The following is a 27,986-nucleotide window of genomic DNA, read 5'->3' as shown; positions in this document are numbered from 1 at the left end:
GACCGTAATTAATAAAATCTGTTTAAATATACCAAAAAGGATAAATAAATCATTAAAACCATGATTCTTATGAAGGATAGCGAGTTTAATTTTAAAGAAAGGTGCAGAAAACACGGTAACTCTACCTTATGACGCTAGCAGATCACACTAAATCTTTTAGCACTCACCAATCATTTAATATTTTTGCTTTTTCAGCTATTAAATACAAGGCTTCAATCTTGTTATCAGTAAATAATATTTTCCATAAATGCATTATTTAGTAAGTAGTTAAAGTGTTATCATTTTAAACTTATGTTTGTTATACGTAGGTATGTACTGATTTTGAATAAAGAGTGTCACTTTACAATTTTCGAGTCTTGAACCCATCTCACCTCATCATCCAGATGTGTGGCCTCAAGGTCTATACAGCGGAACCGTACATGTCGCAGAATGTCTTCCAGACTCTCGCATTGACGCATATCCAGCCGCTCACCTGTTCAAAAACAGGTACAAAAAAGTAAAATCAAATTCATAAATATAACTAGGTATGTCTGCAGACACAAAAGCATGCGGGTTATTATTTCATGTGTATTTAAATGTTATGATGTATAGATTGTACAATGTTTATTTTCAGACCAAATTTGGGACCCATTTGCTGAAACTTATACTTTTTTCCCAAAATTGAAAATAAATTTCCCAATTTCTCTTTTGGTTTATATAAAATTATTATATTTCCACATAATTCTTCTCTTTTTTGTCTACATAAAAGTAACATTTTAAGGCATTCTTATACCTTTCTAGGCAAATTAGGAATTCCCAATTTTAGTCAGTGATGCATTTTCTGAGTCAGAAGGGTGCTGGCCCCATTCCCAAAATTTAAAAAAAAAATACTGATACATTGTCACATTTTGTTCATTTCAATTTTTGTACATGTACAGATTATGTTAAATACTAATACATACATAGTGTAAATTCAAACAAAATATTATAAAGACAGTCCTTATTTTGAGCTTATGATTAATGAAATTATAAGCAGGTTTATCATAATATGCACATCGTGTAAATTTCTGTAATTTTCTCAAAAGATCAGCTTGTTAGAATGTTGTCGGGTTTTTTTAAATAACAAAGTGTTGCTTTATAAAAGAAAGTGTTTACCTTTTAAACTTAGAATTTCATAACGCTCTCCGACATTTTCAATGCCCTGAAACAAAAGAGCATAACAATATTCCAACACTTACTAAAAAACTCAAAAAGATGGAGAAAATAAACAGTGACATATTTATATATACTTCCAACGCTTTAGATAAATAGTTAATGTAATTCTATCAATGTGAATGATGTGTCTTGAGAATTAAATGTTATACATAAATGATTGTATACATGTACTTTTGTATACATGTACTTTTGTTCATGCATTATGTTGACACGCTTCTTTAGTTTTTTTTACAGAACTTCATTTAAATCAATTTACTAATACTCACTCCTAACTGCTTTAAAATCTTCGACAGTGGTTTAGTTCCATGCCTTTCACAGCTTGTCTTGTAAGCTTTTATTAAGTCTTCAGTTCTCCATTCAGGAACTGAAAATAAAGCCATTTTTCTGATGATAATTCAAATGACTTTCCATTTAAAGCATAATTTTACTTTTAAAATCAAAATTTATCTCAAGCTAAAAGATTAAAAATTGATGATACTGCATCATGAATTTCCTGTTGCATATTATTTCCACATTCTGTTATTCTTTTTTTATTTTATGAATCATTTACATGCAGGGCATGACACTAACTTTTTTATCAGGGGATCACCTGCCTTCAAAAATTGGTGACCCGTATTAAAAATAAAGTCTTCGGCAAAATTTCGCAAAAAAAAGCTATATGTAGCTCTTTGAACATATAATCTATTGTTTCAAAATAAAGTTGGAATCAATCTCGCCCATTGCCGAAGTTTTCCGATTGTTGTAAAACTGTGAACTGCAGCCTTGCAGGTGCCCTTCATATATATTTGTTATGTTTTGACCGTAAGAAATGAAGAAAAACACATCAAACTCATAATAACTTGTTGGATAATTATTTTATTGTGTACAGAACTAATATAAAATAACATATATCTGGTAATATTTCTTGTCTTAATGATATTTTAATCCGGAATCCCGATGGGATTAACTACCCACTTTTGGTACAAAACAATTTGTACATGAAGGATTTGCCATATCATAAATCTTACAAAAATCTGTCAACGCAAAATTATTTGGACTATTACGGGACCGTCTGAGTAACTGTACATGTACAATATAATCAGGACTAGATAGTGTACTGCATTCCTGTCACAAACAAACATAAATAGCATGAATGAAATTGATGCAAGAGCTGGCTGTCATTACCATTTTTCCAAGGATCTGGTGGTTCCAAAAAGTCCTTTACTATTTTGGAATCTACAGGAAAACTGACTTTCCGTTTGTCCTTCTTTTCCAGATTCGATAAATTTTGATCACTGTCAGATGACCCAATTCTTTCTTTATCCAAAACTTCCTTAGTCACATCATCTATCTTAGTGACAGTTTCTGGGTCGGTATCTAAAACTGGTTTGTTTACTTCCTCTTCTTTACTGAAAGATGGGGAGGATTTTTCTGGCTCATTTTCATCACCAGTATTTTGCACATCTGTGCTTGTCAATGCGGGTTTTTGGTTTTCATCCATTCTTTATAGAATTATCATTTTGTTTCGACTGAATATAATTCCAAAACAGAGGCTACCAATGAGTTATTTGAGAACAAAATACAAACGAACATGAAAGTGCCACCAGTCAGCCTCCATTATAATTTGCGCATGCGTGTTGGATTTTCAATGATTTTTGCTAAACGCATTTTGATTGGATTACAAAACTTACGTTTTCTATATAATCCAATGAAAACAAACGTTTTATAATGTTGTAGGTTACGATTGGCGGAAATTATAAAATACCGGAAGTTAATGGTGGATGAATGAAAACAAAAGTAAAACACACACTAAATCAGAGTAAACATAAATTCAGACCTTTATAAGACAATTACCTAGTCATATAGCTTTTATTTTTCTGCTGCTGCGTTTGCTTTTCCGATCCAATATCTTTCGTAAATTTGTCAGACATGTTTATGTAAGAAAATCCGGATCTGTTCTATCATGTAGCCACTGTCGAGATTTGGCTGTGAACATGCCGTATTTTGCAGCATGTCATGTTCATTATGTTCACAACTCGTGCATTTTTAATTTTCAGGTTCAAGGTTGCATATTTAAGATTCAATTGCATTACAGACCAGACTGATACAGAATGCCACGAGCAAAAAATGTTGTTGCAGCAGGTAAGATCAACACGGCAATGTTGGGTCAACTTGGCCCAATTACCTTTTGGCCTGCTCCAATTGGGCTTACCCTTTAATTTCTGAGTACCGGGTTGTATTGAGTGATTTGTGATGGCTTATTACTGTCCACACTTAACAGTGTTGTGTGAAAAGTCTAGGTGTATTGTGCCTTTGTCGGAATGCTATGGTCAGAAATGCGCAAACTTCATGCAATGGTAATATTTGAAGTTATTCTAATGATTTACAGAAATGATATTTGTCTTTTCATTCTTAGTGGTACTTATAACATATTTTTCACTTTGCAAACTGTGTCAGGACTGTGCAATAGGTGTTGTGTACAATGTGGCACTCGCCCACTCACCAATGGTGACCAATTTCCGATCTGGGCGAATGAAATTCAAAAGAAGTCCGCCCGAGTGGTGAGCGCGATTTTTTCGTAGGCGTCCGCATAATATGCTCCCGGTTGTTGAGAAATACCTCTTGCAAAAGGGTACCAGGCGATGGGATAATTGTGATAGCCAGTCACGCATCACACAAAAACCCAATATGTCCACGCCCATGTATACTTTTGAGGAAATATCTTGATGGCGTTACGGAGCTTGCAAGGCCGAATAACAAAAGCATTTTGAAGAAAACGACCAGTGCTTAAATACTCCCTTAAATGGGCAAACTAATGCCCATGGCCTCCAATACCCATAATGGTTTGGTTCATTTTGAGTATGTCTGCCAGTTTGCAAAATATTTTTGACCTTACTGTATTTTGTATGAACTTGACAGTATTAAAACATTAAACTAGTGATACACACTAAAGGTCCCTTGCTATTCCAAAAGTTGAAAAAAAGTGTTTCTAAAATAATGTGAGGCAGCAAAATTTTGAGAATCTTAACAAAGCTACCTATGACAACTTATTTGTAATGTTTTGAGCCTGTCATTCCCTTGTAATAAACAATGGGAGAGTAAGTGATTTTAATTGGATGTAAATAAAATGTGTAAACAAAATGTTGGGCTCATGGTTTGATGCTGGGCTCATTAATTTAAAAAGCTACGAGCCCAGCTGGCTAATGGTCTTGAAAAGTTTAGTTATATCCCTGTTACATATACATTTTAACTGGGCTTTCAATGCTATGATTAATTAAGATAAACCATGTTTTTTAACTTATTGACTGTCAGAGAGATTGCTGTGTCTTGGAAATTCTGAGATTAGAAAAAATATCATTATACCCCAACAATCAAAATTTGAGGATGTATATTGGAGTCACCATGTGGTTGGTTGACAGGTCCATTGCAATGTTTCTTGTACAGAGCATGATTTGAAAACTACTAGATGAAATTTAATAACATTTGAATTTCAGCTAAAAAGCCACGAAAACCAAAAGGCCATGTGTTAGCAGAGAAGTTTCCAAATGGAGAGATATTACGTGATCTGTGTAAAAAAGAGTGGCGTCTTGGAGATGTTATTGGCCAGGGCGGATTTGGTCTTATTTATATGGGTAATTTAACTAGCATTAAAGGGACTAGACACCAGATAATACAATTGCAAGAAAAAATGAAAATTGTCAAAAACTTACATAAAATTGACATCATTGTGTAGAACTTACTGATTATCACATCGCTTTCCATACATACATCTTAAGCAATTTTTGCCCATTTATCCAATTTCAAAATATTCTGAGGTTGTCTACCACGTTAATCCAAGGAAGTTTAAAAATAGTGTTGGTATATTAATCTGTTCTCAAACAGATATGATTAAAACTGGTAAATCTTTATGCACTATTTTTAAACGGGGAAACTCAGATGAGACAGCAACATGACTCTTGCTTTTATTCTTTACATCATGTAAATGGTTGTATTATCGGCCTCCTTTTAGCTCGCATTGAAAATTCTAGGCTTTATTTGAGGACATACTGAATTAATTTTGTTGATTTTTTGGACCATCAGGAATCTAGCCCCTTTGAAATGATTTCATAACCATAGATGTTTTGAGATAAGTAAAATAAATAGAGAGAATAAACCGAAAACCGAAGTATTCAGTAGATATCAGATGTTTGTATTAAATCTGTTTATTCCAACTGTAATTTCTGTTATATTCAGGAATCTATGAAACTGATTATTCAGGGATGTGTCTTTGTCTTTGGATATCTGTGGATCTTAGGCAAATATAAATTAATTGCTAGATTTTCTTTTTTTTAAACTGGGACGGGGGTTATTTCTTAGGTGGCTCTTTCACCATTGAATATGTATTGATGCTCTTTCTTATTGCATAAGAGATCATAACATGTGTTTCTAGAGAAACCATGAACAAGATCGTAACATTTCTCCTTTTTTACATGTTATGAATGTTATACATCAACACCGTAGGAATAGAATTTAAGGACCGGCAGAGAAAAGAGCGTTGATGAAAATCTAATGATTAATTTAGTTAGTATTGCGACTCCAGCTTTTTTTCAAATTCTTAGGCAGGATGTATCACCCTCTTAACAAATAGAGCACAGCTTCATGTACACATCATGTAAATAATAATACAATACCTAGAGGTCAGACTGATGGAAATTATAACAAAGCATATAATTATTGTAAACCTATTATTTCAGCTGCTGAAAAAGAATCAGGAAAAGTTGGACAGGATGCTGGATATGTAGTCAAAATAGTATGTCTTATTTTTCACTTTACAAATTTATGTAAAGCAAGGAAAACTACTGTGAAAAGCGGCAAGCCATGTAGCCTTAAAGGGACTTGCTCATGTTTTTACCATTTTTTTTTCACTGTAATGCATTTGAAAACAATAATAATATTAGTATTTTACCCTTTGGTACCAAAATTGCAGAAAAAATTACAATTAAAGTATAAGAAAAAAGTTTTAGTAGGGAGCAAACACACACCAGTATAGTCAGCAAAATCAGAAAACTGACAACAAAATCGCTTGCCCACAAGGACCCTTACATAAGCTGGGGGATAATTTAACCTTTAAGAATTTCAAAACTTTAAGCATTTCAAAATTGTGGCCTTCAAAGACATTAATTGACTAATCTCAACATTTATGATTGGCTCCAGCCGTCAGTATCTTAGTTTTAACAATCCTTATGATTTGCCACAATTTTATTTCATCTTAAAATTAACAAAACATGAGTGAGTCCCTTTAAAGGGGCTCAATAGAGGTTACAATTGAAATTTGCACAAATTTGTTTCATTCTATTTTTAATGCATTAGGCCTAAAAAAAATACATTTGGTTCGGGTTACCCGACCCTACCTACGGAATAGGCGCCGACCCTAAGGTTTTTATAGTCAGTTTGAAGGAAAAAAATGAACAACTAAAAAAAATAAAAAATAAATCCTTTTTTTTTTTGCTTTTCAATATGTAGTTTAAAACCTTAATTGCTTATATAGAAGATAACTTTAACACCATTCTCCAATGATGAAAATGACATTCTTATATAAAGCCTAATAAAAATAAAAAAAAAAAATAAAAAGCCTACCTACCCTACCTATTTTTGAAAAGGATGTAACCCTAACCAAACAATTTTTTTTTAGGCCTTATTATGTTTAACTCATTTGGCTTTAATGATCTAAAACAAACAAAAAAATTACAGATAAAAAATAATTAGCGATATTTCAGCACTTTTTAAATGGGGGAATTTAAAATGTGGCCTATATAACCTAAACCTACCCTATGTTATCTGAAAAACATACCAATCAACATGTATTATTGCATTCATGCGTGACCCAAGTTTTAACCCAATTTCAGGAGCCGATGGGCAATGGTCCCCTGTTCTGTGAACTTCACTTCTACCAGAGAGTTGCAAAACCAGACTTAAGTATGTTGGTTGCGTTATATTATTTCATCTTTATAAGGTTCATAACCTGAGTCCACCTTGCCCTATTGTGACTTCAATAATGCCTTTATAGCACAAAACAAACCAGAGTAAGGCCTTTGCCATACCATACAGTATGGTATCCAGGGCTTTTCTATCCATTTTTGGGAAAAGACCTTAGACAAATTGGGAAATTTTGCGAAGTAAAATTTACAGATTTGAGAAGAAATTTCAGGCCATTTTTGTCTGGGAGTATTTGTTAAAATTGGAGAAAAAAAATTAAAGTTGTGTAAAAATTGGTAATATTTGAAATAAAAAAAAACTCAAATAAAATCATCATTTGGACATCATTTTGCTGTGAAATTAATGTATAGAACCATGAATTTCAACCAAAACTGCTGATAAATGCAGTTATAATTGTAAATGATCAATTGTTCCAAATGAATTGTTCCTGTGCTAAAACCCAGGCTAAGGAGCAATGTGACCATGTAAGTCGAGAAGCCAGGCTTTTCGTGACAGTGATTTAATCTCATAAAAGCTGGATTTTTTTCTTGAAATTGAGAAATAATATACATATAAAAATTTGGCATTGGGAATGGGTCAGATATTCTGACCTGTGAGATGGCCAGAAAAAGGCATGGTACCATATATATAATATTTATATACAGTCAAAACCTGTAAGCTCGATATCCCAGGGAACGGCCAAAATACTTTGAGCCTCGTGAATTTGGAGCCAAGCAGTAATGCTTACATAGAGGTAAAATAAATTGGTCCTTTACATCAAGTTCGAGCCAACAAAGAATTCGAGCCAAGCGATATGGAGCTAACAGGTTTCGACTGTATATATATATATATATTATAGATAGAACTTGCAGATATTATAAAGTTACAGGGTTAGTAGGTGATTAAGTTTAAACAATATTGTGGCCCTCTGATTAGAAAATATAGGGCTTAAAATACTGTGCCATTAAGCTGTGGGTGTATTTGAAACGGACAATTATATAAATTTATCAAAGATACAGCACAACAAATACATGCAGTACTCCCATTAAAATTTTAATAGCATGAAGACATTTATGTTAACAGCACTCGTACGAATTAGCGCAAGCCCAAAAGCACCACACGGATAAAATGCTAAAATCCATGCTTGCTCATAGGATTCTATAAAGCATGGCTTATTAAATATTTTTTTTATTCCAAACTCTTATTTATGAATTCGGAACTGTTTGTCCAAAAGTCTGACTTTCATGACTAAAACTGTATATGCCTAAAGAAGACTCAATGAAGTTTACGTATCTGTCAGTCCAGTGCTCCAGCCAAGTTTTAATTAAAGAAGGGTCCTAGGTAGAAAAGGCACTTTTGATGCGCATTGAATGAGCTTTAATTGGGCATTGCAAGGGCCAATGGTCAATTCTTATTGTGTATGTGTTGTAACTACCTTCAATACTAATAGTTTGTTATGAATACCTTAACTGTAGTCTTTACTTTAGTGTCAAATTTTTATGTATATTATTATGTATATATATCATTTTTATGCTTATATCTGAAAATTGACTCTGTCACACAGAAGGGCACTGCAGGGTGTGGTAAAAAGGGCAGCAGGGTGCCCAGGGCCCAACCCTGCTATTAAGGTTTAGCTGGAGATCTGCTGTAACTACCATTCAGTATGCTTTAATTGAATGAAATAAATATATCCTTTGCTTCTCAGTTGAGAGTTGGGTCAAGTCACACAAGGTGAAGTACCTGGGTATCCCGAAGTTCATCGCTAGTGGCCAACACGTGTACAAGGGTACCAACTATCGCTTCATGGTGATGCAGAGATTCAGTACCGACCTTCAGATGATCTTTGAAGCCTCTGGGAAGCATTTCAGTCGACAAACCGTGTGTGCTCTTGCTCTAAGGCTGGTAAGGAGAAGTGTAACTGATGTTCAGTGAATTTTACTTGCCTTAAGGCCTCAGGCAAGCATTCTAATTGACAGACTGTGTGTATTTTTGATGGTTGGAAAAAATCTTTGTTTCAGTGTAATATCATAATATATCTTGTACTGATAGGGCACCATAAGCTATATTTACTTTAGGTTTTCATGAGGTGAAATATATTGATTTTACACTGAAACAAACTTTTTTTCATTTTAATTATATGCCTAAAAAGAATGTAAAATGACATTTAATTGTGGTTTTTCAGAAAAGCGCCTCAAGTTGTTTGTGAACATAACATCATTTCAGAAATGACTTCGTTGAAATTGTGTCCCAGCCCTGTGTGCACTTAAGATTGATTGAGAGGTGAATGCAGGCTAAAAAGTCAAAACAGTGCAAATATCAAATGGTTATTTAACTGATTGAAACAGTTATATCATTTTTTATTTCACTGATAAATCTTGTAATATACATCACAGTAAAAGCATATAATATAATTGTGTCTGCAGATAGATGCAATGCAGTTTCTACATGAGAACAATTATGTACATGCTGACATGAAAGCAGCCAACTGTCTCCTCGGGTACAAGGCCGGTAAAGTGGAGGCGGATGTGGTAAGTCATGTTTATTAGAAGTCATATGACTATCAAATGGCTATTGAAATTTCCTCAGCACTTGTTAAGAAACTACTGTATTATACTGTTTATAGGAATCTAGTATAGATAGGACACAGGCGAAACAATTGGTGAAATGGGGGTAAAAACCTTAATACCATCAGTGACTTTTTTTGGCTAATTTTAGGGCCGAATATCGGACCTTTCCATTCGCCAAAAAGCCTCCATTTTCAAATAAAAAATCGCTAGTTTTTCCCAGAACAGAATTCAGTTTTCCCCTTTTTCCTAAGTTTCTTTTTACTTACAATTGAAACCTGTTAATTTCCCATTTCATTAAAGCTACTTTTACTTCATACACTTTTTGATAGCAAACTTTAAGATATTATAAATCTTCGTATCCCCCAAAATCCTGTCCGCGTAACCGCAAATTAGCCAATTTTTGTTTACAGTTTTTTTTGCCGGGGACATTCTGCAGGACGCACCGTTATTTTCTGCCTCCGGTTTTAATCTCAGTTTACTTTCTGTTTTTCGTAATCCAAAATACACGTTTAACCGGATAATTGTTGCCAGAGTCAATGAAGTATGGTATTCAGTAAACAACAGCAGTTTTACAGCGTCGAAAGGAATTTATTTATGTGTGTATAAGTATCAATGTTTTGTACTCAACTGTTTAGTTCTAGATAATGACTAAATTAGATTTTGATTGCAAAACTTAATACACAGACTTCATATACATGGACACACAATTGACAACCAGTTTAAACATGTTGTCGTGAGTATTTTTTTGAACTCAAAAATGCATTTCTCAGTACAGTATTCATATTAATCATCAATGTTTAATATAAGGAGATAAAAAACTCGGACAAGCTTGTTAATTGCTGTCTAGCCACAATAATGCGGGTATAGGGAACTTTTTTAACATTTGGATATTCATTTTGTTCCCTAAATGCCACAAGTCAACTGAGCAGTACCAATGTAAAATATATTCTTCAACTATTACTCCACAATACTTAACACTTCACTGTTAAATTAAAACACAAAAGTTACCGTAAATGACTGGGTATAAGACGATAGGGGGTATTAGACGCAGGGAAAAAAATCTGTGAAAAATCCGAGAAAAAACTTTTAATCTGTTTTTGGTTAAAAGACGCATAGAAAAAATGTCAAAATCATTTTCAGCCACCATGTTTGTTGACAGTGACAAAAATTTTTTTTTTCGTGAAAATGGCGATGGTTATCTTTAAAACCATACAACCATACTGTCGAGAATGAAAAGTTATGTTATGCAAAAAATATTTTGACAGTGCCCAACTTTGCTTTATACCGTATCCCGATCTTCAACTACCGTTTTAACCTGTATATACTCGATCAATATGACGCGAGTAACATCCCTTTCTACATAAATCTAAACAAACTCTTGGCTTGAAATTGACCTCAGAAAAAAAGTTCAAAAAATTGTTTCTGGGTATTATATGCAGGCATTTTTTTGCATCAAAATCTGAGGGAAAAAAGTGCGTCTAATACCCAGTCAATTACGGTACACGTTAATTATTTTAGCCAATACGCTTTACTTATTACACTTACTAAGTAATTAGTTTAATTTAGATCACCTTCTGTCAATAAAGCATCTCCATTTTAAAACCATCTAGCAGGTGCCCCTTATCTTTCTGCTCAATATACTTAGCGCTGGGATCTGTCATTCTTGGCTCGGAAAACAACAAGTGGGTTATGGACGTGTAGAGTCGCCAAATCAAAAATCGTCAAAGACTCTGAAGCGACTGTTTATATGGACTAATTGCTGTCATGCATCACCATGTTATAGAAAAAGTCTGTATGGACACACATAATATATAACAATCTCAGTAAAAGCAGATTTTAAATCTTTTATAAGTAAAATTACCATGTTATAATTTTCCCAATTTTTGGACTTTTCACGCTAATTTTCCCAATTGAAAAGGCACAGGCATTAAAATTACTGACTATTGATAGCACGCTGCGGAAAAATGTCAAATCTGAGCTGAAAATCAGCAGCCACCATATTTGTTTTGATGATTTATTTTTGTATTGTAAAAATTGCAAAGGTAAATATATACCATGCGATATTAAATATCAAAACAATGTGTTTTTTGTTTACTGCATGTAAATAAGACATAATGTGCATAAAAAGTAACAGTAGCACAAATAATAAACAACGTTCTTATTCTGTCATCCTGATATTGCTTTCCTCGAAGCCCACAAATTCGTTGTCGTCCCTGATTAACTTTCGAGAATGTTATAATTCATAATAGCAACAGCCTTATATTGTACATGGATGTTCTCAAAATGTCAGCACCTTCAGCTATATAGTGAAACACGTGGTAAATTGAGTAAAAACAACTCAACCATCAGAACAGTTTGTTGGCAGAGGGTGTTTTTCACATCTTCGCGCATTAGAAAAGCTTTCATAGTGACAATTATGCTTCTTTGTAGTATTTTAAAACAGAAACATACTACAAAGTTAATTGTAAAATATAGAAACATTAAAGTCATGAACAATGTTTAATTAATATTTACCTTTTATCCCCATTTTCCACTGCCAATATAATTCAATCCAGTTAACCCACATTTCTCATTGAGTTATTAATGTGAGTTAAGTCCCTTTGATATAAAAAAAGTTTTTTCATTAAATTATTTTGAAGCAATCGTACCATTTATGAACATTTGTTTACTTATTTGATTCTACCGGTACATTTCTCTTTGTCACTGTTAATTGGCCTGAAATTGACTGGAGAAAATAATCATAACGATTAGAGGCAGGCATTTTAATCCATTGAATTTAGGGGTGAAAATGTGTGTCCTATTACTCCTATACACGTTTAATACGGAAGTCTTCAAAATAAGACTTATAGATGAACAAGCCTGAAATCTAACATTAGTGTTTTGCATATTTTTTTATTTATGAGGCTTCAATAAGAGACTTAGTCATCAAAAGTAGATGAACAAGCCCGTATTCTAACACCAGGGTTTGGCATAATAAAAAAATATATTGTAAAAACATTTTTCAGTTTGAGACCTCCAATGACAATCAAGTGGCTTCTAAAATCTCCTTAGTAATTGCTAAAATACTGCTCACCAAAAGTAGACTCATAGTTCAACAAATCCAAATATTTACACTAGTGTTCAACATAGATCTTTTCATTTTTTTCATTTTGAGATGTAGGCATTGTAAACGGCAGCAAGGTGTCCCACCCTGCTTTTTAGGCCAATTTGGAGCACTGCGGATAGTAATGTCAGCTGCACATCCCAACTGCAAATTGCTTATTCACTTCTAAGTCGACAACTTCAAAGACAAGATTCGATCTGTTATAGACATATGCCACGTGATGCAAGCTTAAAGTAACTTCTATTTTTTCTACAAACAGTAAATAAGATTTAATTTTAGCACATTTCTACTTTCATTTGTAGGTGTACCTTGTGGATTATGGATTAGCATACAAGTACGCCCCTGAAGGCAACCACAAGGCATACAAAGAGGACCCAAAGAAAGCACACGACGGTACCATAGAGTTCACATCCCGAGACGCACACAAGGGTGTCGGTGAGGCATGCTTATATTTTAGCCAGATCAACGTGCAAAACTTTATTAATATTAAAGCCGGATCAACATGCAAAACTTGATCAATATTTTAGCCAGATCAACATGCAAAACTTGATCAATATTTTAGCCAGATCAACATGCAAAACTTGATCAATATTTTAGCCAGATCAACATGCAAAACTTGATCAACATTTTAGCCAGATCAACATGCAAAACTTGATCAATATTTTAGCCAGATCAACATGCAAAACTTTATCAATATTTTAGCCAGATCAACATTCAAAACTTGATCAATATTTTAGTCAGATCAACATGCAAAACTTGATCAATATTTTAGCCATATCAAGAGGCAATATTTTAGCCAGATTAAATAGCAAATTTTGACAATTTTTTTAGCAAGATTATGGGACAAAACCTGGCTTGTATTTTAGCCATTAAAAGATATCTTCTACAGTGGCTGTGTGGATGGCTAAACTCTCAAACTGTAACAATACTGACTATACACAATTCTCATTTCAGACCCATCTTGGCGGGCAGACAGAGATTCTAGGCTATTGTCTGCTATAGTAGCTGTGTGGATGGCTAAACTCTCAAACTGTAACAATAGCTGACTATACACAATTCTCATTTCAGACCCATCTTGGCGGGCAGACATAGAGATTCTAGGCTATTGTCTGCTATAGTAGCTGTGTGGATGGCTAAACTCTCAGACTGTAACAGTGGCTGACTCTATAGATACACAATTCTCATTTCAGACCCATCTCGGCGGGCAGACATGGAGATTCTGGGCTATTGTCTTCTACAGTGGTTGTGTGGACGACTTCCATGGGAAGATAAACTCTCTGACTGTAACTACGTATCTGACTCAAAACACAAGTATGGAACTTTTCATTTCAATCCTGTAGCATTTTAACAGTGACATAGTCTTCCTTTAAAACCGACAGCTGCCATCTGTGAAGGTATAAGGTTTTTTCATCATTGCAAATGCTTTTTAGATCCCTTTATATTAATTCTGCTCTGTGAGGTTTAAACTATATGTTTATGCTCCCTGAAGGAAAAAGCAAATAGGGACTGCTTTGTCTGTCCGTCCGCCCGTTCATCCATCACACTGTTGTTCGGAGAAAAACTCCAAAACTACTTATGGGATTGAAATAAAACTTGGTATAGAGATAGAAGGCAATGAGGGCAATGGCAGTGCATAAGAACTGTAATCTAGCACTTATTTATTGAGTTATTTCCCTTTAACCATTTTTTTATAATGAGTGCTTGTCCGGGCCATATCTTGGAAAGTACTGAAGGGTTTGAAATGAACCTTGAAATATAGATAGATGGCGATGATAGGAAGTGCGGTACTAGAGAACCATAATCCTGCCATGCCATTTTTATCTGATAACTCAGGGATTCTTTAAGTGCTCCTCGTATTTAAGATCAATCGTACACATTTATACAGATATAAATTTTGAGTGATAAACCTTTAAATAATGCATTTATGGAAAATATTATTTACTGATTACAAGATTGTAACCATGTATTTAATAGATGTAAAAGCACAAATGTTAAATGACTGGTGGGTCCTAAAAGATTTACAGTGATCAGCTATCGTCTCATAAGGTAGAAATACCATGTTTTCTGCACCTTTCATTCAAATTAAACATGGTTTCCTTCATAAGAACAATTGTTTTCCTTATTTATTTATCCTTTTCAATTGTATTAATTGTGGTACATCTTATTTGGGAGAAGAGTGCATCTTTATAACTTCAGCAGGTTCCAATTTCTCGAAACTTCTTATTAAGCTTAACAGGCTTAAGTAGCTTATTTCAATAAGCCAAATTACATACTTATATTGAATTTTGATGAATAAAAACTGGTTTATTTTGATTGTCATGAAGATAAATCCTATCTAAGATCTTTTAAAGAAGTTAACATTACGCAATTTATTAAAAAAAAAGGAAAATAGTGAGCTTAGCTTAATCCTGTTATAAGGGAATTTTTATTCAGGATTGAGAGCCGTAACTTCAGACTATTGTACAGTTGATTTTGCTCTGATACTTGCATCAAAAACAGTAGGAAGAACCTTGACATAAATATATATAAATGACTTTCATTTTTTTTTCAAAAGGCGTCTTAGGGCGTAAACCCCTATTCTCAAACAGAACCTCGGCTGTTTCTATTGATGGACAATTATCAGCTTTTGGAATCCCTGATAACTGGTCTCCAAATAAAGTAATGCACCAGTCAATTGTAACCTGGGAATAGCCGGGACTTTGACTTTCAGTCCAGCCAAGCCCGGGTAAAATCCCCACCCTGCGGGGACGAACTGCTGGTTAAATCCCTGCCAAATGGCCCCGCACCCAGGGACCCTAGGTAAGGCCCATTCCCCTCTATTTTTGGCGAGAAGACAAAACCACCGCATTCACCCGGCACTGTGGCCACCTGAAAGGTAAAAACACGGCCCATTTCCCCGGCTATCCCTGGTATACCCCCGGACCTTTGGGGGCGGAGGTTACAACTGACTGGTGCATACAGTTTAAACTTCAAATATTCCATTTTTCCTATTTTTGAATAGAAACTTCCATTGAAGTAAAATTTATGTACTTTGACATTTTTCATGTTTATGTATTTTTCATGTAACATAATTAAAACAGCTGAAAGTCTTTAATATATTTCGGACATTGTAATGATACAAATAATACAGTCATTCATCTTTATCTTTGAATCTCATTTCAGATACATGAATGACATTCCAGGGTTAATGAAGAAGTGTTTTCCACAAGGAAGTATACCAGGTACATTTACATTGTATTTTTTAAAAACATAAAGATTAAATAAATTTGTCCCCTTAAAGATGCACTCCCACAGATTGACTCTTTTGAAAACTTTATTATTTGTCATGGAATGAGCCAACTTTTGCATAAGATTTTACGTATGCACTTTATGTTTATTTATTCAAATAATAAAGGATTGACATACTATTGGAACCAAACACAACATTACCATCAGCACAACAATGCTCCAAAGATTTAAAAAATATATGAAAGCAAATTACCAAAAATAGGAGGGAAAAGATGCTGCTTTTTTTAATTGGGAAGTCCGGTCCCTTTGGGTGATAATGTGTATGGGATTAATATCCTGTGCAAGTTCGATAACCAGCCATATCCCTTGAGTCAGTCGAGAGGTATTGCCCTTTTAATATAGAAATATTCGATCAATAAAATCAGTTTTGTTGGAAATAAAACTATTCGGCTCAGTCGATTTCTTTAGGTTAATTTTGGTATGTTTTTTACTAATTAAGGTGAAATGGTCCAGAGCAGGCAATCTTGGATTTGAGAGAAGCTAGCACCACTCTAAAACCTACTAATTAAGGTGAAATTAAGGTGAAAAGGTCCAGAGCAGGCAATCTTGGATTTGAGAGAAGCAAATACCTCAAAACTCTGAACCCTAACTCCATCCGCAAACAGTTGTATTTGTCGGCATCAAAAATTCATTTTATAACTTATCCACCCTTTCTTTTCAACAGATGAGATAAAAACCTACTTCAATATGGTAAAGAATCTCAGCTATGATGAGCAGCCTAACTACACTAAGATGAGGGAGGTGTTCACCAAGGGTCTGTCTAGTATAGGGGTAAAGGACGTTTGGAAACTGGCCCTTCCCATTGCCGGGGCAAGAACCGCCACCCCTCTTGCCTCTCCTAAGGTAAACTCAAACTTGCCCTTCCCATTGCCGGGAAATTTGGTCAGAATATGTATTGGCATAATATCTCGGACAAATTTGAAAATGACCGTTGCGTGTGATACCGTAATTCACCTAAGAGTTTGGACACCTTAAATTAATTCTTTTTTTCGCTGTCCGAAAACATAGAAAATTACCATTTTTACATGTTTGTTTAACCTGCCTTTTTTCTTCATGTTTGCATTCTACCACTTATTAATTTATCCGTAGTAATCAATGGTCATAAACTTATTTATTACGCCTATAAGTGTAAATCCTTCATCAAGTTAATTAAAACACCATTTTTATACATGCATTGAACTGAATAAACACATTCTATCGGCTTCAGATCAGAGTCACACTGTGTGACGTCACATAACTTACAGTTATATCCACGAGGATCTCTTGGAGAGCATGGACATTGCTATGCAGGATTAATGTATAACTGTACGATTATTGATTCTTACAGTCTGTAAGTGTGGTACAAGTTTGAAAGTTTATTGGCAGATCGTTTTACAAACATGTAATGTCTATGTTTTCTTAATCCCTTGATTGCCCTTGTTGTTTCTTTAATCCTTCAATAAATATATCACACTTCCTTTTCAACAGGCAATAAATCATTTAGGATGGGTAGTAACTAATTAACTTGTCACAGTGGTGTATACGGTTAGGTAATCTAGCCAGGCATTGTAAAGATAAAAATCATTAATCTTTGTCTGTGAAACTTGGGAACTGTGAAAGTTATGATTGATGTCCTTTGGGTGTCCGAAAATTAGGTACGCAAAATAAATTATTTTGGAAAATAATTATGGGTGTCCGAATATTTAGAGTGTCCGAACTCGTAGGTGAATTACGGTACTAATCTTCAATAAAGCGTGTTGTATTTTTACTGTTGGATATGTAAACGTCGTATAATTGTTTCACCTGCCAGCATCGTCCATTATATTGGCTAATCAATTATTAAAGAAGACTTTGTCGAATCATCCCCAAATTTGATCAAAATGTGTTTGGGTATAATATCTCTGACCATATTGCTTGAACCACTCGAGAATAATCATTCATTATAGAAATAACCTAAAATTGGTCTTTTCCAATAATTAGCTTAAGCCTTTGTCCAATCATCACTATATTGGGTGATAATGTGTATGGGATTAATATCCTGTGCAAGTTCGATAACCAGCCATATCGCTTGAGTCAGTCGAGAGGTATTTAAATATAGAAATAACCGATCAATAAAATCAGTTTTGTTGTAAATAAAACTATTCGGCTCAGTCGATTTCTTTAGGTTAATTGTGGTATGTTTTATTTTACGCCCATCAATTAATATAATAATATAAAATATGAACTGCTTCTAATATGTTTTTATTGAATAACAAGCCTGCTTGAATATAAATGCTGGACAAATACAACTATTATGTATATGTTAACTTTTCTTACAGAAAGGTGTAAAACGAAAGCAAGCAGATGCTGATGTGAAGGTAAAATCCAGGGCTGCATCCCCCCGTCCTTCCACTCCGAAAAAGACTAAACCCATGACCCCTAAACCCGGGTCAGCAGCAACCAAACCCATGAGCCCTAAACCCGCAGCAAGAAAACCAGCAGCAGCAAAGGGTATAATATAAAAACTAGTCTTTTTGATCATCTGTTTTTGAAGTTGAAGTTTGAAGTTGAGATATTGTCTTAGCATTGGTGACTTGTTGTGGTCATTGTGAACAAGGTAACTCTAAGACCTAAGTGCTTCAGCTAGGCTTAACTAGCAGGGTGGGGCACCCCGCTGCCCTTATCCAGCAGTCTCAGGGCTTGAATTTAAACTTTTTTCCTACTTGCAATTTTTTGCAAGTGGGTAAATTTTCAACTCGCATTTTCAAACAGTTACTTGCTTTTTTCTAAAGAATTGAATTTGGTTAATTAAGCATTATATGCCGAATAATGAAGTGACAAGGTCATTACGAGTGAGTTCTTGTTAAATGTTTAATGAACAAGTGTCAAACATTACTTTTTCGTAAGACCACATGACAAAATTCTTTTAATCAATAAAACAATAGACATTTTTTCATTTCACATTATTTAATTAGTCTAAATTAAACTTCTGTATTACAATGTCAGTTTAACATTCAGGAAAAATCCCAAATGGTATTAATGGCAAACACAAATAGTGGTGTCTTCCCTTTGCTGTACTTCTCTGCAAATCAAGGGAGACTACTGTGTTGGAATTTGTGTATTACGTCATCAAATCAGCACACGCGATCAGTGTCACAAAAGCGTTTAATGCTTACCTGTTATGCGTTGTAAAGCATCTTAGCGACATGATATTCGTTGCGTACTCATTACCGTTCGTCCTCTGGTATTTTGTTTTGAAATATGGGACTCATGAATTTTAGCGAGTAGATTTTTTATGAGGTCATTATCAGCAAAACTGACTAGCATTTAGCGAGTATGTGAGCTTAGATTCGAGCCCTGAGCAGCCTGCTGGTTTTAATTACACCCTGCCATGCCCTTTTGTTGGACATTGTCAGTTTCCAGAAATAAGTGTAAAAATAATAAATTCAAGTCTACATTATTTCATCACTAAACTTCTAAAGTAAAGATAACAATTAAGGTATTCATAACAAATTATTAAAATTTAAAGTAGTTACAACACATACACAATATGAATTGAAAATTTACACTTGCAAGTGCCCCATTAAGGCTCATTTAATGCACATTAAAAGTGCCCATTCTGACTGGCTGGATGACTGCAAGCTCAAAGTATTTGAATAAGACCTGTAACACATATATAGCAAGGCCCATAACTATAAGGACTACAAGAATTGTCCAGTTACTTCTCTCTTTTTTGACTGATGAACATTGGCGTTCTCGTTTTGTTGTTCTTTCTTCTTTGTATATTTTCTTTTGTGTGAGGTCAATTGGGATACTTATGAGATGGGTACATAAAGATGTGATTTCAATTCTTTACCGAAACTGTTTCTGGAAAGCTTATATAATGTACTGTGAGGTGCATCATTATACAGGGGTGAAAATCCTCCGCTGATTTGCAGATTTCCATGATTTTTGTTCTTTCCTAGGCAACTAGTATAGCTTTGATTAAAACTTAAAATGAAACCGTAGACTTTTATAAAATGCTTAAAACCAAGGATCTTAAATAGGGCTATGCACCCTGCCACTCCCTTGAAGGACTTGACTCCCGGCGGAATGTTTAAGGATTATTGCTTAAAGCCATTCTCTACCCTGATTGCTGTGATGAAAAATACCTAATCTGTGATATGATGTATGCATTCAAATAAATCTATATTTCTACCAAAAGGCAAACCATCTCCTGCCAAGGCCACAGCTGGTAGAGCGACGCCAACTGGTGCAGCCAAGAAAATGGCAGCAAAAAAGTTGACACCTACTGCTGCTGCTGCTATAGCAAGGGCAGCTGGTGCTAAAGCTGCTCAAGGGTCCATAGGGTCACCATTACAGGCCAGGTCAAGAGTGCAATCTCCCAAAGGACAACAATCTCCGCGGGCGTTAAAAACTTCTGCCGCCACCAAAAGAGCAAAGTCCCCAGCAGGTATGTAGTTAAACTAAGATAGTTGACATGTAGAAGGCAGAGTTATAGATCTTGCCATAAATATTGTCTCAGGCAACATGTGTACCAAGTTTCACTTGAATATCTTGGAAAATTTTGAAGATATGGCCAAGTTAACGTTTTACCATAATGATGTCAACAAAACAAAGGCATGGACAATACCTCAGAATTAAAATCTGCCTTTTTTGGTAGCACCCGTCTCCCCTCATGGAGTTCAGCATGTGCACCATACTGCCCTCATGAAGTCCACTCTAGCATTTACACTTTCCAGCCTTCGTGGAGTCTGGATTGTGCACCCTCCTAGCTTCATGGAGTCTGACCTGTGCAACCTCCTAGCTTTATGGAGTCCGGCCTGTGCAACCTCCTAGCTTCATGGAGTCTGGCCTGTGCACCCTCCTAGCTTCATGGAGTCTGACCTGTGCAACCTCCTAGCTTTATGGAGTCTGGCCTGTGCAACCTCCTAGCTTCATGGAGTCTGACCTGTGCAACCTCCTAGCTTTATGGAGTCTGGCCTGTGCAACCTCCTAGCTTCATGGAGTCTGGCCTGTGCACCCTCCTAGCTTCATGGAGTCTGACCTGTGCAACCTCCTAGCTTTATGGAGTCTGGCCTGTGCAACCTCCTAGCTTCATGGAGTCTGACCTGTGCAACCTCCTAGCTCCATGGAGTCTGACCTGTGCAACCTCCTAGCTTTATGGAGTCTGGCCTGTGGGCCCTCCTTGCTTCATGGAGTCTGGCCTGTGCACCCTCCTAGCTTCATGGAGTCTGGCCTGTGCACCCTACTAGCTTCATAGAGTCTGATCTGTGCACCCTACTAGCTTCATAGAGTCTGACCTGTGCACCCTACTAGCTTCATGGAGTCTGGCCTGTGCACCCTACTAGCTTCATGGAGTCTGGCTTGTGCACCCTACTAGCTCCATGGAGTCTGGCCTGTGCACCCTAATAGCTTCATAGAGTCTGGCCTGTGCAACCTCCTAGCTTCATGGAGTCTGACCTGTGCAACCTCCTAGCTTTATGGAGTCTGGCCTGTGGGCCCTCCTTGCTTCATGGAGTCTGGCCTGTGCACCCTCCTAGCTTCATGGAGTCTGGCTTGTACACCCTCCTAGCTTCATGGAGTCTGGCCTGTGCACCCTACTAGCTTCATAGAGTCTGATCTGTGCACCCTACTAGCTTCATAGAGTCTGACCTGTGCACCCTACTAGCTTCATGGAGTCTGGCCTGTGCACCCTACTAGCTTCATGGAGTCTGGCTTGTGCACCCTACTAGCTCCATGGAGTAAGGCCTGTGCACCCTAATAGCTTCATAGAGTCTGGCCTGTGCACCCTACTAGCTTCATAGAGTCTGACCTGTGCACCCTCCTAGCTCCATGAAGTCTGGCCTGTGCACCCTCCTAGCTCCATGGAATCCAGCATGTGCACCCTCCTGCCTTCATAACATTAAATGCTTCAGATAATCCAATATTTCTTTTGTTTTAATTAAAACCTAAAATTTGTGTACAGTATTGAGTGCCTTATGGACCAGTTGATATTTATGCAAAATAAATTAGGATTGATTAGAATTTTACATGTAGAATAAACATTTAAATTAAACAAATCAGATGAAACAGATAATTCCGCATGATTGATTTGCCATATTCTGTATTTTAGTTCATTCATTTTTGTGAAATAGCATATTTTCCATTGTCTGTACATGTTTTTCATGCCAAACCCTGTCTGGCTTAGATCCATATCCAAGAAAATCGTTCACACCATAATTCCGCTGGCTGGGTGTACATGGAATACCGCCCTATATGTTTATGCATTTCAATTTTAGACAAATGAAATTGATAATGACCAATAAGAGTTCATTCTCTTTGTTGGAGCTTAAATGCATGTCAGCAATATATGAATACTGTTACTCAGAAATGTCTTCGTCTATTTCTGCGTTGATTATTTTTTAATGCAACAAATCTATCGTATTTTCTAGTTTTCTTTTTCATTGCCAGTTGTCAAAATAGCAACCTGTTATTAATCAATTACATAACTTAATGTTAAAAGTCAAAACATATGCATAATATTTGTGGGAAAATATATCTTAATCACTTTTATTTTATTTTTTTGTCTGAAATTAAGCAGACCAATGTTTGACACGTTGCTGATGTGTGCAATCAAATATACATAACCTGATTAAATCACGATTAAAGCTGCACTCTCACAGATACACCATTTTTACAATTTTTTGTCTTGGAAAGAGCAAATTTTTGCATAAATATTTGCAAACCGATGATATAAGATTGCTGACAAAAAATCGAATCATATGTTATTATATTTCCGTTCGAAAATTAATGTTTTATGGTTTAAACTGTTACTAACGGTGTAAGAAAAATGCCTAAAACATTTTTTTGAACTTAAATATAAAAATCTGCAATCTAATTTTTTGTCAGCAGTCTTATAATATAAACTTAAGTTAAAAACTTGGATTTGTAACATTTCTTGAAAAATCTTATTATTTAAAATGATATTTTCATTTTTTTTTAAATTAAAGCTGCGCTCTCACATACAGCCAGTTTTGTCATATTTCATTTCTTTTAAAAATGTCTCAGAATCAGCTTATTTCAACTTTATTGTCTTCAATTCTGTCATGTTAGATAACTCACAATAGAACAGATTTCAATTGTTTGGGAAACTTCCGAAAATGTCATTGTTCTTTAAGTGTTAGGAACGCTTTTAGCAATAGCAAATCATTTTCGAACGCAAATACGAAATGCTGCAATCTGATTTTTAGTCAGCAGTCTTATATCACCAGTGTCCGAACATTTACGCTAAAATGGCTTATACCAGGAAAATTAATAAAAAAGTTGTCAAAACGGTCAATCTATGAGAGTGCAGCTTTAAAATTCACCTTAACATAACACCTAACAGTGAAATAAAACAGTTAAGGAAGTTGTTGAATTTACGAATAAGGTACAATTTTAACTTCAGTTGTAATATGGCTACAAATCCTTTAAATTTTATTTATTTTTCACATGTATATTTATATGCACTGGAAGTCCTAGCATTGAAAAATAATAACAATAATAATTTTACGGGACATTTTCAACTTTTCATTTTCGTCTGTCCGTCCGTTAGCAATTCCGTGTCAGGGCCATAACTTGGTAACTAATAAAGCGATTTTCAAATAACTTTATACAAATCATCACTACATTAAAAGGATGTGTCGCGCGCAATTTCCAGGTCCATACCTCAAAGACTAGAATCACCATGGGGGTGCGTTAGCAATTCCGTGTCCGGGCCATAACTTGGTAACTAATATAGCGATTTTCTAATAACTTTATACAAATCATCACTACATTAAAAGGATGTGTCGCGCGCAATTTCCAGATCCATACCTCAAAGACTAGAATCACCATGGGGGTGCGTTAGCAAATCCGTGTCCGGGCCACAACTTGGTCACTAATAAAGTCATTTTCAAATAACTTTATACAAATCATCACTACATTAAAAGGATGTGTCACATGCAATTTCCAGGTCCATACCTCAAAGTCTAGAATCACCATGGGGGGGGACGTTAGCAATTCCATGTCCAGGCCATAACTCAAAGACTAGAATCACTATGGGGGGGGCGTTAGCATTTCTGTGTCCGGGCCACATCTTTGTAACTCGTCCGTTAGCAATTCTGTGTCCAGGCCATAACTTGGTAACTAATAAAGCGATTTTCAAATAACTTTATACAAATTATCACTACATTAAAAGGATGTGTCACGCGCAATTTCCAGGTCCATACCTCAAAGACTAGAATCACCATGGGGGGCGTTAGCAATTCTGTGTCCGGGCCACATCTTTGTTACTCGTCCGTTAGCAATTCCTTGTCCAGGCCATAACTTGGTAACTAATAAAGCGATTTTCAAATAACTTTATACAAATCATCACTACATTAAAAGGACCTCAAGCCGAATCTTCTTCGGGCGTATAATGCTCCGTTTCGCGGTGCTCTTGTTCACATGTATATTAATATACACTGGAGGTCCTAGCAATGAAATACAATAAAAAATAATAATAATTTTCAACATTTTTATAATACCAGATCTTTAAATTTAATTTTTTTTTCACATGCATATCAATATGTTTATGCATTTATCGAAGCTCCCTTTCGTATGAATAACCTGCTAAGACAAACAACCAGTCATGTTAGATTCTCAGGAAAAGTTTTTCTATAAAATTAAATACACAATAACATGAAACAACTTCAGAATAAACTTCCTTTCGGAATTTTATTTAGTTTCATAATTATTTATGACATCACATAATTATGTTTCATTGTGCTGTGAAGTATCTGTTAGTAATTCTTAGCAGCTCTTAGAAGCTCCTACATTAGTTCTTGGAGGCTTTTCATAAACAATGATAGGAGGAAATTATTATTTATATTGATACGAAGAAAATGTGGACCGATACTTAAATTGTTGAATTCAAAGAAAAAACTTGAGAATAAACACTTATGTCATCACTTTATCATATTGCATTGTAATTTCAAGTATCTTAAGGTATCTGCAAGTAGAACTTCTAAGTAGCTCATAGTAGTTCTTAGAAGCTCATTGTGGCATTTCATATACAATGATAGCAGGAAATTATTATTTATACTGATTAAAAAAAATGTGGACCGATACTAAAGATTTTTATATATAAAGAAAGTTCGTGAAATTCTTATTTTGAAAATGAAGTCAGGTTCTTACTTTTGACGTGAACAAGAAAGAGCAACAAATGTTATACGGTTCTCCTTTCACTGATATATTAACTACAATGTACGGAAAAGCATCATTGAATAAAAACGTTTTAAAACCCCTTTATATTCATACATGCATATAATAAAAAAAAACAATGATATAAATTAACAAGTTTCAATACATTGAAAGATTGATAAAAAAATGACTTGGAATTGAACTCTCCTTCCTATTTGGATTTTAAAAAAATATCGTAAGGACATTTATCGCATAAATACTGCCAGTAACATTTTAGGTTTACCTGAGCACTCTTTTTAAGTAGAGTATGGTTTACGAATAAGATGTCTGAACTTGAGGACTATTAAAGATATTAACTGACTTTGACTTTGGCATGAATGTCCATTATTACAATACACATGTTTCTTGCGACAGTCTGGGAAATTCCATCCGTTACCCCCGCCCTCCTCCTCTCCTGCCAGATGAGCCATAAGCAATAAAGCGCCACTTCTTATGTCTTATACTGTATAGTTTATGAAAAGTAAAGTAAGACATTTCAGTAGAGCCCAATAAAAAATACAGTCAAATTCTACATGAAATTTAATTGCAAGATGTAAATGAATAATCTTCAAAAACCTGATTTCCAGACAAATACTTTACATCAACATTGATCTAAAATAACTTCGTATAATGACGTCAGTAAACAACATCCCACACGGTTTTAGGAAAAATGTACAAAATAACATTTTGTTAATCATTTTCCACAAATTGATGATTTACATGATATAAGCTGCAATCTCACAGATTGACAGTTTAGACCTGTTTTGTGTTTTTGTCTCAGAATCAGCTGAATTTGGCACCAATGCCTTCAATTCAGTCATTTAAGATAACTGACAATAGAACAGATCTCAATTGTTTGGAAAACTGCGTAAGAAAATCATTATTTATTAAAAGGTTAGTAATGCTTTAAGCTATAAAACATCAATTTTTGAACGTAATTATGAAAAACTGTGATCTGATATTTTGTCAGCAATATTATGTCACTGATTTCTTGACATCTGCGCAAAAATGGCTCATTCCAAGACAAAAAATAAATAAAAAATAGTTGTCAAAACAATCAATCTGTGAAGTGCAGCTTTAAGGTATGCAAGAATAGATATTGATCATGTGTTATTGGTCCGAATAAAGAAAGAAATCCGACCCTCTGGATGTTGCTTGGCCAGTCACTTAGCAAGCCTCATTATCTGCTCATGACTGTGTATGTCCTTGGGATGGATTTTTTATGAACAAGAAACACAGGATTGATGTTATTATATAGTTATTGTGTCTGGAATATTTGCCGAGTTATGCCCCTTGATTGACTGCTCTAGTTGTCTCCCTTTATTACAGCCGGGTCTCCAGTTCCAAAGAAGAGAAAGGTGACTCGGAAGAAGAACGTCGTGATGAACGAAATGGCCATACAGACATCACCAGGCCTCAAGAAAAACAGATGACTGATATCCTCAGACTGCTCTTTGTTTTAACTGAACAAACATTTATTATATAAATTTGACCAAGAAAATAACTTATATTTTAGTTAGCTACGATATGTAACTTTACAAGACCATAAGGCCTGACCAAATCAATCATATGTTTAGCATCTGTGTAGACCCTTTTTTAAAACCTACTTACATGACAGAAAAAAAAATGCCCAGGAAGAAAGCCCATTTTATTTTCTTGGCAACAAATGCTTCTATACACCAATGTTCATGATGGCAGAAATTATAAAGCTGGACTCTCACAGATTGACAGTTTTGATATTTATTTATTTTTACATATCTCAGAATATTCTGAATTTGGCATGATGCCTTTGGCACCCCCCTTAACCACCGGCGACAAAGTGGCGGAAACTTTTTAGAACCCAGAGGGAACCTAGCCATCGTCTCCTACGATTCAGTCATATAAGATACTCACAATCAAACAAATTGTTCTAAAAAGGCCAAACACTTCAATTTTCTTAAAATGATAGTAATGCTTGTAGCCACAAAACATACATTTTCGACCATAAATATGAAGAACTGCGTTATATCAATAGTCAGCCTTCATATAGCACTAGTTTCTAGACATTTACACAAAAATATGTTCATTCAAAGACAAAAAATTTAAAAGTTGTAAAAATGGTAAATTTGTGAGAGTGCAGCTTTAAATGACTAACATTAAGGTTTTTTCTTTCATTTCAATTTTCATTAAATTAAAACCTACCCATTTGGAATAAGATTAAAACCTACCAACCCAATGACACTAAACATATGGTTAATTTAACGCGGTCTAACTGTAAAGCTGATTCATTCTGTGGATTTATAAGTGAAAGTGAAACAGCATCATCATTCATTTCCATTTACTTTAGATAGCATACTTGACATACGATTGTATGCTACAATTGATATAAGCATTTTCTTATAATTTAGTCATTAACATAGTTTTAACAAGAATTTAACTATTTAAAGAGAGGACATCATTTTGTAAAGACTTTCTCAGTATAATTGCCGTAAGGATTTAGAAATATTAGGCAGTTGCATGGATCCAATCAAATATTCATTTGGTTGTAATCAAATAAAATCAGCATGATATGTGCATTTAATTAATATTACTTTGTTTTATTATGCTGTTTTACTTGTATGTAAATGCTTGTTTTTTAACTGAACCCAATAAAACAAGTGAATTGACACCGAGTTGATTATAAACAAATCATAATAGTATTGTATTTCTTTGAAAATGTTTTGAGAAAAAAAGTTGAAAAT

At 34.9% G+C, this 27,986-nt stretch overlaps 2 protein-coding genes across 4 annotated transcripts in view; one reads left to right on the top strand and one right to left on the bottom strand.

The window, feature by feature from the left end:
* Window positions 1-2,796, bottom strand: part of LOC128207463 (protein phosphatase 1 regulatory subunit 37-like) — a 37,916-nt gene extending 35,120 nt beyond the window's left edge. Inside the window, exons 1-4 of the mRNA XM_052910396.1 lie at window positions 2,359-2,796; window positions 1,461-1,558; window positions 1,135-1,180; window positions 372-472 (exon numbers count right to left, since the gene is read on the bottom strand). Coding sequence (XP_052766356.1) covers window positions 372-472; window positions 1,135-1,180; window positions 1,461-1,558; window positions 2,359-2,674 — 561 coding nt within the window. The 5' untranslated portion in view covers window positions 2,675-2,796. The remainder of the gene's footprint in view (window positions 1-371; window positions 473-1,134; window positions 1,181-1,460; window positions 1,559-2,358) is intronic.
* On the top strand, window positions 468-27,911 carry LOC128207464 (serine/threonine-protein kinase VRK1-like). Of its 3 annotated transcripts, none has more exons than XM_052910397.1 (14): window positions 468-486; window positions 3,231-3,315; window positions 4,668-4,805; window positions 5,907-5,962; window positions 7,059-7,128; window positions 8,834-9,030; window positions 9,552-9,656; window positions 13,101-13,233; window positions 13,989-14,109; window positions 15,961-16,019; window positions 16,751-16,929; window positions 18,384-18,555; window positions 20,249-20,497; window positions 26,596-27,911. In XM_052910397.1, the coding sequence occupies exons 2-14, from the start codon at window positions 3,285-3,287 to the stop codon at window positions 26,697-26,699; spliced, it is 1,614 nt and encodes a 537-aa protein (XP_052766357.1). In that variant the 5' UTR covers window positions 468-486; window positions 3,231-3,284; the 3' UTR covers window positions 26,700-27,911. The 3 variants fall into 3 exon arrangements, with proteins under 3 accessions (XP_052766357.1, XP_052766359.1, XP_052766358.1); XM_052910399.1 differs by lacking the exon at window positions 468-486 and adding an exon at window positions 2,922-2,970; XM_052910398.1 differs by lacking the exon at window positions 468-486 and adding an exon at window positions 2,938-2,992.
* The last annotated feature ends 75 nt before the right edge of the window (window positions 27,912-27,986 follow it).

This window comes from Mya arenaria, chromosome 11 (assembly GCF_026914265.1).
Source record: "Mya arenaria isolate MELC-2E11 chromosome 11, ASM2691426v1".
Lineage (NCBI taxonomy): Eukaryota > Metazoa > Mollusca > Bivalvia > Myida > Myidae > Mya > Mya arenaria.
This window is presented reverse-complemented; position numbering and strand designations above follow the sequence as displayed.